Source organism: Equus caballus, chromosome 14, assembly GCF_041296265.1.
Source record: "Equus caballus isolate H_3958 breed thoroughbred chromosome 14, TB-T2T, whole genome shotgun sequence".
In the NCBI taxonomy this organism is placed as follows: domain Eukaryota; kingdom Metazoa; phylum Chordata; class Mammalia; order Perissodactyla; family Equidae; genus Equus; species Equus caballus.
The window spans coordinates 50,790,346-50,805,413 of NC_091697.1; the positions used below are offsets into that span (position 1 = coordinate 50,790,346).

Genomic DNA, 15,068 nt, shown 5'->3' on the forward strand with positions numbered 1-15,068 from the left:
ACAGGCCCTGACTGGGGTCACTTGTGTCCCAACAGGCACCTCCGGCCCCAAGGATGCAGCTGCAAACACCCATCAAGGGGAAGCCGGCCCTTAATTCTCATCACTTCGAATGCTTTGCAGACCCTGGACTCAACCTCGAGGTAGGGTGCAAGGCTGGGAGGAGGCTGGGGGCAGCAAATTGAAGAGAGAAATGAGAAGCCACAAGCCACCTCAAAGGCTACCTCAAAGGCCACCTAAGCCAACTGCCACTCGCCCCCTTCCTGGGCTACACCTCTGTGAGGAGGTGAATGGGAAGGAGGGCACACCTTAAAAGGTCCAGGAGGAGTGTCAGGGGGTGGCAAGGAGTGATCTTTTAGGGACTTTGTCAAAAACAGCAGTGGGGAGAGAAGAATTGGAGGAAGCGAAGGAAAAGGAGAGGAAGGTGTGGGAGAGGGAAAAGTATAAAAACCTCTGGGACAGAGGAGCCGGAGGCTGGGGATTCCCCCAGGCAGGGGCTCAGGCTGGACCAGATGCAGAGAACAATGGGCCTGGAGGCTGCAGAGCCAGAAGGGAAGGAGGAGGGAGCCCACGAGGTCAGGTCAGAGAGGGCCTTGTGCTTCAAAAGCCAAGGCCATGGGCACCCTCATGACTGAGGGACTGCCCCAGGGCCAGTGCAAGAACCAGAGGCAGCCACAGGGTGGGACAAGCTGTGCAGATCACAACTCCCACCCCTAACAATGATGTCATTGCCTGTGACTAGGTCCTTCATACATCATTTCATTTCATCCTCACAATTTTCTGCTGAGAGGGCTAGTATTCTTATTGCTGTTCTCACTCTAAAGATGAGATGGGGGAGACCCAGAGAGGTTAAGTGACTCATCCCACCTGACCCAGCTGGTAAGTTGCAGAGCCAGGATTTGAACCTAAGCAGTTTGGCTGTGATGGCCACTCTCTTAATCACAGCAGCTTCCCATGAGGCAAAAATGAATGATCAGGGCAGAGTCAAGTGGGAAAAAGGGAACGGGAGAGGAATAACGGGGAAATGACGGAAACAAAGAGAGACAAGGAAGGGAAGAGAGCCGGGGAACATGGCTTGCCCAGGATGGGCATCAGGCCCTGTGTGGACAGGCAGGGGCTCAGACCCTCGGCTCACTTGGCCGCACAGGGGCTCCCTTTCCCTCAGCAGCTGCCTTACAGTGTGGATAGCACCTTCCCATCCGGCTGGCCGGAGCCCCCTGCTGCATCCTCAGCGGCAGGCCACTTGGCTTCACGGGAAGTGCTCTTTCTCTAATTGGCATTGAAACTCACAGCCCTCCCTTTTCCTGTAGGTGGGGTTTCCATAGGAAAAAGCTGCTTCTCTGTTTCCCCAGGCTAGCAACTGTTTGGAAGTCAGATCTTCACATCCTGCTCTACTGGGTCAGTCCCTCTTGGACCGGCTCTCGTCCATCATTTGCTGAAGGGAACCAACACATGCCCATCTGCAAGGTCTCCCCCAGCAATTTTACTTCATTGGTGCTTGGACCTCTCAGATTTCTTCAGATGAAGATGGCCTTGCCTGGGAATCCTGCTAGTTCCATCATCATCTAATTATGGGACGAGGCTGCGCCAGCAGGTCTGGGGGCCAGAGAACGGGGCTAATCCGGCCCCCCAGGAAACACTGGAGGACTTGTCCAGCCGTTGAAGAACTCTAGTGGTTTGTAAATCTGGCCCACTCTGGCGGTAAGCATGATGCGACTTCTGTCACTTCTGCTGGGGCTTTTGGGGCCAGGGAGCTACTTGTTCCTTTCAGGAGATTGTCAGGAGGTGGCAACTCTCACTGTGAAATACCAAGTGTCAGAGGAAGTGCCGTCTGGCACCGTGATAGGGAAGCTGTCCCAGGAACTGGGCAGGGAGGAGAGGCGTGGGCAAGCGGGTACTGCCTTCCAGGTCTTGCAGCTCCCTCAGGCGCTCCCCATCCAGGTGGACTCTGAGGACGGCCGGCTCAGCACAGGGAGGCGGCTGGACCGAGAGCAGCTTTGCCGGCAGCAGGATCCCTGCCTGGTTTCCTTTGACGTGCTTGCCACAGGGGATTTGGCTCTGATCCACGTGGAGATCCAGGTGCTGGACATCAATGACCACCAGCCACAGTTTCCTAAAGGGGAGCAGGAGCTGGAAATCTCTGAGAGTGCCTCTCTGCGCACCCGGATCCCCCTGGACAGAGCCCTTGACCCAGATACTGGCCCCAACACCCTGTATTCCTACACCCTGTCTCCTAGCGAGCACTTTGCCCTGGATGTCATTGTGGGGCCTGATGAGACCAAACACGCGGAACTTGTGGTGGTAAAGGAGCTGGACAGGGAAATCCACTCATATTTTGATCTGGTGTTAACTGCCTACGACAGTGGGAATCCCCCCAAGTCAGGCACCAGCTTAGTCAAGGTCAACGTCCTGGACTCCAATGACAACAGCCCTGTGTTTGCTGAGAGCTCACTGGCACTAGAAATCCAAGAAGACGCTGCCCCTGGTACTCTCCTCATAAACTTGACTGCCACAGACCCTGACCAAGGTCCCAATGGGGAGGTGGAGTTCTTCCTCAGCAAGCATGTGCCTCCAGAGGTGCTGGACACCTTCAGTATTGATGCCAAGACTGGCCAGGTGATTCTGCGTCAACCCTTAGACTATGAGAAGAATCCTGCCTATGAGGTGGATGTCCAGGCAAGGGACCTGGGTCCCAATCCCATCCCAGCCCATTGCAAAGTTCTCATTAAGGTTCTGGACGTCAATGACAATGCCCCAAGCATCCACATCACATGGGCCTCCCAGCCATCGCTGGTATCAGAAGCTCTTCCCAAGGACAGTTTCATTGCTCTTGTCATGGCAAACGACTTGGACTCGGGAAACAATGGTTTGGTCCACTGTTGGTTGATCCAAGAGCTAGGCCACTTCAGGCTGAAAAGGACCAATGGCAACACATACATGCTGCTAACCAATGCCACACTGGACAGAGAGCAGTGGCCTAAATATACCCTCACTCTCTTGGCCCAAGACCAAGGACCCCAGCCCTTATCAGCCAAGAAACCGCTCAGCATTCAGATCAGTGATGCCAATGACAATGCACCTGTGTTTGAGAAGAGCAGGTATGAGATCTCCACTCGGGAAAACAACCTACCCTCTCTTCACCTCATTACCATCAAGGCTCATGATGCAGACTTGGGCATTAATGGAAAAATCTCATACCGCATCCAGGACTCCCCAGTTTCTCACTTGGTAGCTATTGACTCAGACACAGGAGAGGTCACTGCTCAGAGGTCACTGGACTATGAACAGATGGCCAACTTTGAGTTCCGCGTGATTGCAGAGGACAGAGGACAGCCCCAGCTGGCATCCAGTGTCTCCGTGTGGGTCAGCCTCCTGGATGCCAATGATAATGCCCCAGAAGTGACTCATCCCATATTAAGCAATGGAAAAGCCAGCCTCTCAGTGCTTGTAAATACCTCCACGGGCCACCTTCTGGTGCCCATTGATACTCCCAATGGCTTGGGTCCAGTGGGTGCCGACACACCACCACTGACCCCTCACAGCTCCCGGCCATTCCTTTTGGTGACCATTGCAGCAAGAGATGCAGACTCAGGGATAAATGGAGAGCTCCTCTACAGCATTCGGAATGGGAATGAAGCCCATCTCTTTGTCCTCGACCCCTACCTGGGGCACTTGTTCATCAACATCACCAATGCCAGCAGCCTCATTGGGAGTAAGTGGGAGCTGGAAATAGTGGTAGAAGACCGTGGCAGCCCCTCCTTGCAGACCCGAGCCCTGTTGAGGGTCTTGTTTGTCACCAGCATGGACCACTTGAGGGACTCAGCCCCTGAGCCCGGAGCCCTAAGCACATTGGTGCTGATGGTGATTTGCCTGGTCGTCCCGATGGCCATCTTTGGGCTGATCTTGGCTCTGATCATGTCCATCTGCCGGACAGAGAAGAAGGGCAACAGGGCCTACAACTGCCGGGAGGCCGAGTCTACCTACCGCCACCAGCCCAAGAGGCCCCAGAAACATATTCAGAAGGCGGACATCCACCTCGTGCCTGTACTCAGAGGCCAGGCAGATGACCCTGGAGAGGTTGGGCAGCCCCACAAGGATGCAGGCAAGGAAGTAATGATGGAAGCAGGCTGGGATCCCTGCCTGCAGGCTCCCTTTCACCTCACACCAACTCTGTACAGGACCCTTCGTAACCAAGGCAACCAGGGATCCCTAGCCGAGAGCCGAGAGGTGCTGCAGGACACTGTCAACCTCCTTTTCAACCATCCCAGGCAGAGGAACGCCTCCCGGGAGAACCTGAACCTTCCTGAGCCCCAGCCTGCAATGAGTCAGCCACGCTCAAGGCCCCTCAAGGTTGCAGGAAGTCCCATAGGGAGGCTGCCGGGAGACCAGGGCAGCGAGGAGGCCCCACTGAGCCCACCGGCCTCCTCTGCAACCCTGAGGCGACAGCGGAATCTCAATGGCAAAGTGGTCCATGAGAAAGAGTCATGTCCTCGTCAGATCCTGCGGAGTCTGGTCCGGCTGTCTGTGGCTGCCTTCGCGGAGCGGAACCCCGTAGAAGAGCTCACTGTGGATTCTCCTCCTGTTCAGGTACCTTGGGTGTGGGCAGCTCTCTCTCTGGTCACCCCTGGATCACCACCAATAGCATCAGACACCCTCATTACCCTCACATTCCTCCCATTCATTCCTTAGGCTCATCAGGCACTTTATGGTGCATTGAAAGCAGTGGTTCAGGGCACAGCTCCGGGGTCAACAGAAATTAGCTGTGGGATTCTGGACAACTGTCTCTGAGCCTTAGTTTCCTGATCCATAAAATAGGGATGATAGTAAGAACATCTGCCTCGCAGAGTTGTCCTGAGGATTTGACCAGTTAATTCCTATAAAGCACTCACTCAGGGTGCCTGGCACAAGTAACACACAGCAAAGGTAGTGATTAAGAGTACAAGCTTTGGAGCAAGGCTGCCTGGGTTCAAATTCTGGCTCCACCTTTTCCTAGCAGTGAACCACAGGGATGTCACTCAACTTCTCTGTTGATGATGTCCATGTTAACAGCACCCATCTCTTAAGTTTGCTTGAAGATAAAATGAGTGCACTTAAAGCCTCTAGAATAGTGTCTGGCACATAGTCAGCACTCAGCAAATGTTTACGATTATTTCTGCAAAGCTCTTCTCCATCTCCACCTGCTCTCTTCTGATCTGGGCAACCTCCGCATGAAGCAGGCAGGCGTGGGCATCATTGCCCCCAGGCTCAGGGGCTGCATTTGACTTGCCTGAGACCCCAGAGCTTGCCAGCTACCTGCGGAATGGGGCAGTGGAAACCACCTTGGAATGTGGGTGTTTGGCAGATCTGGGTTCAAATTTCAGCACAACCTCTCAGGAGCTGGGCAACCTTGGGCAAGTCCTTTAATATCTGAGCCTCATTTTCCTCATCTATAACATGGGGATTATGATGCCAAACTTACCCTGTATCTGCCTCCCAGCAGGTTGAGGATTAAATGGGATGATGAAGGGCAAAGTGTCTAGTGACCCAGGATTTACGAGACACAAATGGGAGATCTTTTTCAGGGATGGTGCCTGGCTCACACCCATATCTGCTCCACTGCACCCCAGATAATTTTCCTGCACCAGGCTGCCTGCTTAAGGCATGCTTCTGTTTGGCCAGGCCATGAGCTCAGGTTTCCTGTGGAGTAAGGACATGGCTTCCTTCCCCCACCCCCTCCCCAGGAAGCCACCTGGAGAGGGCCTAGCTGCTCTCTTAGGAATCTTTTTTCTTTCTCCCCAAAGCCCCAGTACATAGATGTATACCTTAGTTGCAGGTCATTCTAGTCCTTCTACGTGGGCCGCCACCACAGCATAACTTAATGAGCGGTGTTTAGTTCTGTGCCCAGGATCCGAACCGGCAGACCTCCGGCCACAGAAGCAGAGCACGTGAACTTAACCATTCTGCCACGGGGCCAGCTCCTCTCTTAGGAAGCTTGCCCTGGACTCTATGCTGCCCCAAAGCCCAGTTGCCCAGAGCCATTCATTCATTCATTCATTCATTCATTCATCAAATGCTTACATGAATGAGCTCTTTGTGTCAAACACTGCTCTGGTTGTTGGTGAGCAGAGACAGCAGAAAGCAGGCATGGTGGGTGAACCCAGTAGGGTGATAGAAAGAGGGGTACCCAATTAGGATCAACCTAGGGTAAGAGGCAGCTTGCCTAATGCTCAGGCCTTTCCAGCAGCACTGTGCCACAGTGGAGTCAGACCCAGGTTCAAATCCAAACCTGCCACTAATTGCTGTGGAGCCCCCCTGAGCTCCAGGTTCCACATCTGCAAAATGGGTGTGAAGGTATCTCTTCCCTCGGGTTACTGTAAGAATTAAATGAAATTGTATACCACTCGATGGTTATTAAGTGCTTATCATAAGATCTATTAATCAGTGGTTTATACGCTTTCACTCATTTAATCCTCATAACCACAACCACCACATGACCTGGGCCTCGTTATTAGTTCCTTTTTACTGCTGAGGAAACTGAGGCTCAAAATGCTTAAGTAATTTCTCAAGGCCACACAGATGGGAACTGGGGCAGGGGTAAATTTAGAATTTGAATTTGAGTCTGACTGACTCCAGAGTCTGGGCTCTAACTGTGAAGTGACCCTGAATGACAGCACTCAGCTCAGGGGGTGGCACTCAAGGAGTGTCCCTGAAATATCAACTGTCACCTGGGAAAAGGGTGGCAGTGCCTTAGGAGGGCTTCTGGGCCCAGGCTGGGAGGCGGCTCTGCCCTGAGGCAGGCAATGGGACCCTATCCTTCCTAAGTCACAGTGAAGCCCCTGTCCTGGCCGCGTCCTCTTCCAACTCTGAGGTTGGCACTTTCTGTCTTGAGCTGCCCAGAGGGGCAGAGTGGGCCTTCCCAGCAGGAGTTGGGGTGGGCCCGAGGCAGAGACCGTGTTTCCAGGAGCAGCAACCCAAACTCCTTGCGCGTGTGGAGCATTTTTAACTTCCAAACCACCTAACTAATCCTGACAAACCTGTGAAGAAGGCTGGGTGGGTATTTCTAGCTCCAGCTCACAGATGAGGAAAGTGGGGTCAGAGTACGTCTGAAAACATTACACAAGCTAGAAATGACCTTGAACTCGAATTCAGCCTCCCAGGACTTTGTCCGTTGCCTTCTCCCTCACAAGGGACCTCCCTGACCTCTCACCCAGCTCCTGCCCCATTCTCCAGCCTTTCTGAAACTCCCTTCACCCCTTGCCCAGACCCTCACCCTCTCTCCACTTGCCAAACTCCTGTGGAATCTTGGGGTCTCAGCAGCAGTGCCTGGCGTGTAGTATGAACTCAATAAACACCTATAGAAATAAATGAATCAACTCCCTCCTATATGAACCCCCAACTTCCTCCTTGCTCCAAATTGGGTGAGGGGCCCTCCTCTGCTCCCACAGACGCCCCCTCCTTTCCCAACCCAATGCAACTCTTATAGTGACTTCTGTGCCCTGTCTTCCCTGGCAGACTGTGAGCTCCCTGAGGGCAGTGACTAGGCCTTGTTCTCATTCTTGTTCTCCTTGAATGAATGAAAGGATGAATAAATGAACGATTAAATGACACCATTTTTGCCTTCACTACAACATAGTCTTATATCTGGCCCACCAAAATTGGCTGAGTGTTTGAATACTGCTGGAGAGGGGCAGGGAATAACTCTTTAAGATAATCCTTATGAAAGTAATAATGAATCTATGTTTAGGACATGCCTTTTCACCCCCATCCACAGATTCCACCAGGAGCAGGTCACCTGGGGGGAATGAGAGCGAAGGGATGGGCCCAGAGGGTCCCCATTCTCTCTTCAGACACCTAGGTCCTGCAGTGACATGGGAAAGCAGGGAATCTGCCTGCACAGGTCCCTGCCTCTGTCACATCACAGTTCACCATCCCCCATCTGATCACACAAACATCTGAAGCTGGAGGAAAGACTATAAAAAGAAAGCGCAGCATTGAGGGAAACATCCGGCAAGGAAGTGTGCTGGGTCGGAATTGTGTGGAGTCAACAGATTTTTCCTGTCTTCTAGCAAATCTCCCAGCTGCTGTCCTTGCTGCATCAGGGCCAATTCCAGCCCAAACCAAACCACCGGGGAAATAAGTACTCGACCAAGCCCGGCGGTGGCGGCAGGTAAGGAGCACGTAGCCCCCGCAGGCTTCTCAACAGCCCCACTTGCCTGCCCTCCCCCACTGCAGCCCCTGTGACCTGAGGAAGGGTGAGCACATCCCAGAGGCTGCTCCCCTGGGAGAGTTTAGCAAACAACATCCATCCCCCGCCCCCCGCCCGGCAGCATAGTCCTGGAGCAATTGTATTTATAGTATTTACAGGACCCAGAGTCACTAAGGAAGTGACTTCATTCCTGAGGCTCTGACTGTCTGTCCTCTGATTGTAGAGGTGCTGGGCTATGGGCTTTAAATCTATAACTTTCGGCTTTCTTTCTCTTGACCCTTAAACACAATATCAGGGTTCCTGGCTAAAGACGTGGGTGGGGGAGTGTGTGGGTGTGTTCCTTTGTGCTGGCCTAGAATTAAAGAAACCTCAAGAGGACATCTGATCTAACTCCTTCATGTTGCAGATGGAGAAACTGAGGCTCTAGGTAGTTTGATCCAACCCAGCTACGTAAACTTGAGTAAACCAGATAAATCCTCAGGGCCTCATTTTCTCATCTGTAAATGGAGGTCACCACACTTCCTTGTAGTGATGGAGTAAGGATTTAATGATTGAATGTAGTCTAAGCCCATAGGCAGCGCACAACCAATGCTAAATCGTTTCCCCTTGAAGTGACTTTGCTCAAGAACACATAGTCAGTGAGTGGCAAAGCTGGGACCAGCCCCCAGGGCACCTGACTCCTGATTCACTGTTCTTGCTGTGACAACTTGTAGCTTCTTCTTTGTAAAGATGGTGAGAGGTAACATACAGCGGCAGCGAGTACACAACTCCAGAGTCACAGCCTAGACTTGAATTCTTTCCTTATCACTTAATCTATGGGGACCTTGGGCGAGCTGCATCATCTTCACAAGGCTTGGTTTTCTCATTTGTACAATAGGGATGATAACATGAGAACCCCTTACAGATGTGAAAGTTTTGATGAGAAGGTGCATGTACCTTGCAAAGCATAAGGCCTGACTCAGAGTTATTGCTCAATAAATATTAGTTGTTGTCATTATTACTTGCAAACTTCTCACCTCCCTGCTTATCCCTTCATAGCAGAAATGGCCATAGAAAAAATGAGAAAGGACCCCTAGGCCTTAAAGCCCCTCAGGGAGCTTTCCCGCCTGCTGGGATGAGGGGCCAGGCCTGCCCCCCCCCATGCTGAGGCAGTCCCAGGAACTGGCCTCCCCCAGGTGCCAGGGAGGGCTTAGGGGAGGAAGAGGCCAGTGTGGAGACAGGGTACTCGATACTGAGTGGCTTTTGGTTGCTTCTCCTCAGCTACATCCTCTATTGACCTGCTCTTCTGACTGGGGATTTGGCCACCAATAGGGAGGAAGGAATATTCAATCACTCAGTCCACAAAGCATTTAGTAAGAACCTACAATGTGCCAGGCCCTGTTCTCAGCACTGGTGAGAGAACAGAGAAGGAGACAGACGAAAAATCCCTGCCCTCACTGGAGCTCAGACTCCGATGGGGGGATGGACGGATGGAGGGATGGATGGATAAATGGATGGTTGGATGACGGCACTGGATCAAGTGAAGTTTACTAAACTCCTACTGTGTGCCAGGCAGTGTGAAGGAATGGGAGGAACAATGGTGAGTAATCATATCAATGCCTTCATAGTCACTTCTGTTTGCTGAATGCTTACAACCTGCCAGGCACTGTGCTAAGCTCTTTACAACAATGTCTCCTTTTACCCTCACAATGCCCCATGAGCTGGGTATTATTTTATTACCCCCATTTTACCGAAGAGGAAACAGACTCAGAGTAGGCAGGAGGGCTGGGATCAAGTAACCCAGGTTGGTCTGGCCAAGCTGTGGATCCATATGGATGAATGAATGATGGCATGAATAGAAAAATGTTCATGAGCAGGAATGAACGAATCTATGTGTGAATTTCTTCACTCGTGGATTGGGTTGGTTTCCTTTGCAGGAGTGCAATCCCAGATACAGATGGGCCAGGTGCCAGGGCTGGTGGCCAGGCAGAACCAGACCAGGAGGAAGGGCCCTTGGACCCTGAAGAGGACCTCTCTGTGAAGCAGCTGCTAGAAGAAGAGCTGTCGAGCTTGCTGGACCCCAACACAGGTAGGGACTCCTTAGGGTCACCCCAATCCTGCTTCTGCCCTTACAGTCCCCTCACGTGCCCAGGCTTTGGAGTTCTGCTCCAATCTACAGCTGGGAAACATAGCCATTCTGTTTCTGGGGAGGAATGACTATCAGCAATATTTTACTTCCCCTGGAGCTTTAGAAGATCTTCAGTTGTTTAAAGACCAGATTCTACTTTGATTATTCATTTTTAAAATCATCATAAGAATAGTGAACAATTACTGAGCTCTTGGTGTGCACCAGGTACCAGGAAAGCATCTTATACACATGATCTCATTTAAGCTTCCAAACAGTCCTTGGAAGCAGATACTATGAGCTCCAATTTAGAGATAAGCAAACTGAGGCTCAGAGAGGTAATGAGCCTGCCCAGAGTCATCCAGCTCATCAGTGGTTGAAGGGAGCCAACCTGGGCCTGCCTGCCATCTGGAGACCTCCCCTGACCTCCTAAATCACTTATCTGCATTTCTTTGGTGTGTTTAAATATCTTTTCACCCTCAGAACTGAGTCAACTCTTCAGTGTGCTAACATTTCTAACTGAAACTAAATGAATTTCTTCTAGAGAAACAATTAGTTTTGACAATAAATACATAAGGTGAACTCTCATTCAAGAATCTGCCACCTGTCCGCCCTGCTGTGGACACAGGTCAGCCTCCTTTAGGTAACACACTTAGGTCCGACCATCCCTACGCTGTGGTTTTCTGTTTCTGTAGCCAATAAGCTACTTCTCATCTGGATATATCCGGTGTGCTCCATCTGGCTGCAAACACACTGAAGGCATGGCAGGGACTTCCTTTGGTTAAAAAAATACACTAATATTTATCGAGTGCTTTCTATGTCCCTCTTCTAAGTGCCTCGTGAGAAAATCTTACGAGGTAGGGACTATTCATTATCCTCATTTCATAAAGGAAGAAACTGAGGGGCAAGGGTGTTTAATAATTTTCCCAAAGTTGCACAGCCAATGGTTATTAACACAGGCAGTGTGGCTCTAAAGTAAAATTAAGTAAAATGATATCTAATTGAAATTAAGTAAAATGAAAAATTCAGTTCCTCAGTCATACAAGCCACATTGCAAGTGCTCAATAGCCACACGTGGTTAGTGGATATTGCTTTGGACAGCACCTACATAGAAAGTTTTATAGGACAGCATTGTCTAAATTTAGGACCATGAGGTTCAATAAAGTAGCCACTAGCCACATGTGAACATGGCTGGTTCTAATTGAGATGTGACATAAGTATAGAATACTTCCAGATTTTGAAGACTTAGTATGAAAAAAGAATGTAAAATATCTCATTAATAATTTTAAAAATATTGATTACATGATAAAATAATAAGTATAAAAATATTTTAGAAATTAATTTCCCCTTTTCTTTTCTTTTTACTTTTTTAACGTGGCCACTAGAAAATTTAAATGACCTCTGTGGCTCCCATTATATCTCTATTGGCCAGCTCTGGGCTGGAACCCATGGGTCAATTCCTGCATGGTCCTGCTTCCCCACAGCATGGCGGGGCTGGAAGAAGCGGGAGGATGAAGAGGGCAGCAGGGCTAGAAAAGCCTGTGCTGCTCACAGGCTGGACTGCGGTGGAGCTACTGGTGAGCACGCCTAACACTGGGGTCTTGGCTGCATCAGATAAAAGCGCCACCTGAGGATGTGATGATGACAGTGTTTTCCTGATTGCATGAGCTCACTGAATGCTCACAGCAATCAGACAAGATGAGTACTACTATTTCACCACTTTATGGGAGAAAAAGGAGGCTCAGAGAGGTGAAGCAATTTTCCCAAGGTCACACTGCTCATAAGCAGCAAAGCTGGGAAATCAAACCCTGGTCGTCCCAGGGCCCACCTGCCACGGAGTGAATTTTCCATCACTGTTCAGCCATTCTCATACACCCCAGTGATTTTCTCATTCCAAGCTTCATTCCTTCTGAAGCTCTCTGACCCTTGTACAAGGAAAGGCCTGATTCTGTAACACCAAACGAGTTCCAACCTTATTACCCCAGAGTCTCAAGGAACTAAGGTTTACATTTCCCAAATGTCGAGGGTTAATATTTATGTTCATTCAATCACTCAGTAAACATTCACTAAGTCCCAGGCGTGGGCTGGACCAATCGGGACGGGGCCTGACCCCGCCTCTCAGCCCACACAGTCCCCGCACTGACAAGGCAAGACGGAGACTCATTTATCGGTATAAATAGAAGCGATTAGCTGTATTTTGGAATAACTTTTCCAAATTACGAAAGTAATATTTGGTTAACATAGAAAAATGTAGATAAACAAAGAGAGAATAAATCACTTCTGCCCAGGGGTAATTTCAGTTAACACCTTGACAGACCTCCTTCCGATCTTTTATTCTCTGCACAGATTTTAAAGCAGCTCACCTTAAACAAACATTAAATACATGTGAAAGTAGATGTGCTTTTTTTTTTTTAAAGACACAGTTTCCTAACCACAGTACTTATACTTTCCTCTGGCTTGCCCTGGGACTAGTTTTTTGAGGCAGAATTTTCTGTTGAAGAGACGGGAAAAGGAGAAGTGCGATGGTGGCACTGGGGATCTCGGGGGCAGTTTTTCACAGCCGGTTCCCTTCCTGGGATAGCCCTCAGGCAGCCAGCCCCTTCCCAGCCTGCCTCTAGGCCAGAGTTTCCAGCAGCTTGAGTGGTGAAGGTTGAGGAGCTGAGGGCATGAGGCCAAGTGGTGACAGTACAGACCTCAGCGGGCCTGGGAATCCCAGAGGCCACAGCGGGGCACCTGGAGCATCCAGGGGAGGAAGAGTGGGGAGGGTGGTGCCGTCACAGGGGGCTTCGAAGGCATCAGGCCTGGGGTCAGATCCAGGTTTGGTTGCCTGGTAGATCTGTAATTTAACTTGTCAGAACTTCAGTTTCCTCATCCATAAAATGGGATACTCTTGACTTCCGAGGTTTGTGTGGAGGTTAAATGAAATAATGATGTAAATTGCTTGGCACAGAAGTACTTAATAAGTGGTCACTATTATTATGAATATGAACAGAAGGGAGGACCAAGCCAGGAACCCCAGTCTTGGCTAAGAAAGGGATTTTTCCCCCATCCTCAGCTAGTGGTGCCCCGGCTATACAGGAATAGGGTGAAAGACGCCTGGACCTGAAGCACACCACGGACGGGGAAATTCTTTAGAAACAGGCCAACTTCTAATTCTGGGCCTTCCTTCTCCTCCTGCCTCCTCCCCACTCAGCTCACGTGCCTACTTCAGTCAGCCGCCTTCCTGCCCAGCGAGCATCCCTGTCAGGGCCTCTTCCTTCCCGTCCCCCTCTGGCCACCGCATCTGTCCCCCGCCACTTCCCTTCCCTCCTTTGTCCGGTGCCCTTGCCCTGCCCGCAGCCCCACCCTCGCCCGCCTGTCCCTTCCCTGGGCCGGGTCCTCACTGTGTCCCCTCCTCCCCTTGCAGGCCTGGCCCTGGACCGGCTGAGCACCCCAGACCCGGCCTGGATGGCAAGGCTCTCTTTGCCCCTCACCACCAACTACCGTGACAACGTGTGCTCCCCGGATGCTGCGGCTTTGGAGGAGCCAAAGACCTTCCAGACATTCGGCAAGGCGACAGGGCCTGAGCTGAGCCCAACAGGCACGAGGCTGGCCAGCACCTTCCTCTCGGAGATGAGCTCGCTGTTGGAGATGCTCCTGGAGCAGCGCTCCGGCGTCCCCGTGGAGGCCGCCTCCGAGGTGCTGCGGCGGCTCTCCGTCTGCGGAAGGACCCTCAGTCTAGACCTGGCCACCAGCGGGAACTCAGGAATGGAAGTACAGGGGGGCCCAGGTAGAAAGAGGGGGGCTGAGAGCAGGACCAGCAGCGGCAGCAGCAGCAGGGGCCTGTGGGTCCAGGAACCAGGAGCCCTGGGAGATGTTAGGGAGCCCAGGCCCTGAGGATCCTGGGACATGAGCTGGTTTCTCAAATCTTTGAATTCACTGACCAGAGGTGGCCCGAGAATCTCAGGGTGATCGATGCTGCCCCACAGAGGAGGCAGGGGCCGCAGGACTAACAGCTGGCCGACCAAAGCAGCCCCTTGTTAGGGGTGGCTCTGCCTGTGAATTTTTTGGAGGATGGAGACAGTTTGTGGCTGAGATAAGTGTTTGCTGGCAAAACACACGTAGAGCACAGAAGGTCGGTCCTCCTGTGGAACAGATGCCAAGGAGTGTCACAAGCAGGAAAGGATGGCCTCAATGCATACTTGAGGGTGGGGATTGGATCCTGGGGCGCCAGGTGAAGCTCTCTGACCTACTAATAAAGGAAAAGCAGTAGCTCATTTTCCTGTTTGCACCTGTCAAGAGGGAGGAGAGAAGAGCAACACAGTGAGGGTTCTTTATCATTCAGTCCCAGGTATGAGGGTCGCGCTGAGCCTGGACAGGAGTTGGGCACACTGGTGCACAGTGTCAGGTACGCAGTAACGGACATGTGTGCTCTTGACCCCACTCATCTGTTGCTACATTATCAAATAATCTGCTTCTCAGCTGGAAAAGTAGAGCTAAGAAAAACGTGACTATTTACAGAGCATTTACATGAGCCAGGCACCAGGCTTACGATAGGACTTAATTTAATTTCCCAAGAACCCTGGGAGGGAGGTGTTATTATCCCCATTTCATAGACAGAGACACGAGGCTTGGAGAGGCTGAGTGTCTTGCCCAAGATCAAAAGAAGAAGCAGAGCTAGGATTTGGAGGCAGGCTTGTCTGACCCCGAAACCCATGCCCTTGAGCTTGACAGTAGACTGCCAGCCAAGGAAAGAAAATGAAAAGCGCCCAGGTGAGCTTTTCCTGTAGTGGACTTGTCTGA

The 15,068-nt window shown here is 51.2% G+C and overlaps 1 protein-coding gene across 3 annotated transcripts; it reads left to right on the forward strand.

Moving 5' to 3' along the window:
• Positions 1 to 1,318: 1,318 nt before the first annotated feature.
• On the forward strand, positions 1,319 to 14,542 carry PCDH12 (protocadherin 12). Of its 3 annotated transcripts, XR_011425525.1 has the most exons (5): positions 1,355 to 4,584; positions 8,043 to 8,143; positions 9,443 to 9,761; positions 10,099 to 10,250; positions 13,693 to 14,542. XR_011425525.1 is itself a non-coding variant. In XM_005599337.4 (4 exons), exons 1-4 carry the CDS (start codon positions 1,705 to 1,707, stop codon positions 14,160 to 14,162), a joined length of 3,603 nt encoding a protein of 1,200 aa, XP_005599394.1. In that variant the 5' UTR covers positions 1,340 to 1,704; the 3' UTR covers positions 14,163 to 14,542. The 3 variants fall into 3 exon arrangements, 1 of the variants encoding a protein (XP_005599394.1); XM_005599337.4 differs by lacking the exon at positions 9,443 to 9,761 and having other exon boundaries at positions 1,340 to 4,584; XR_288276.4 differs by lacking the exons at positions 8,043 to 8,143; positions 9,443 to 9,761 and having other exon boundaries at positions 1,319 to 4,584.
• Positions 14,543 to 15,068: the final 526 nt, after the last annotated feature.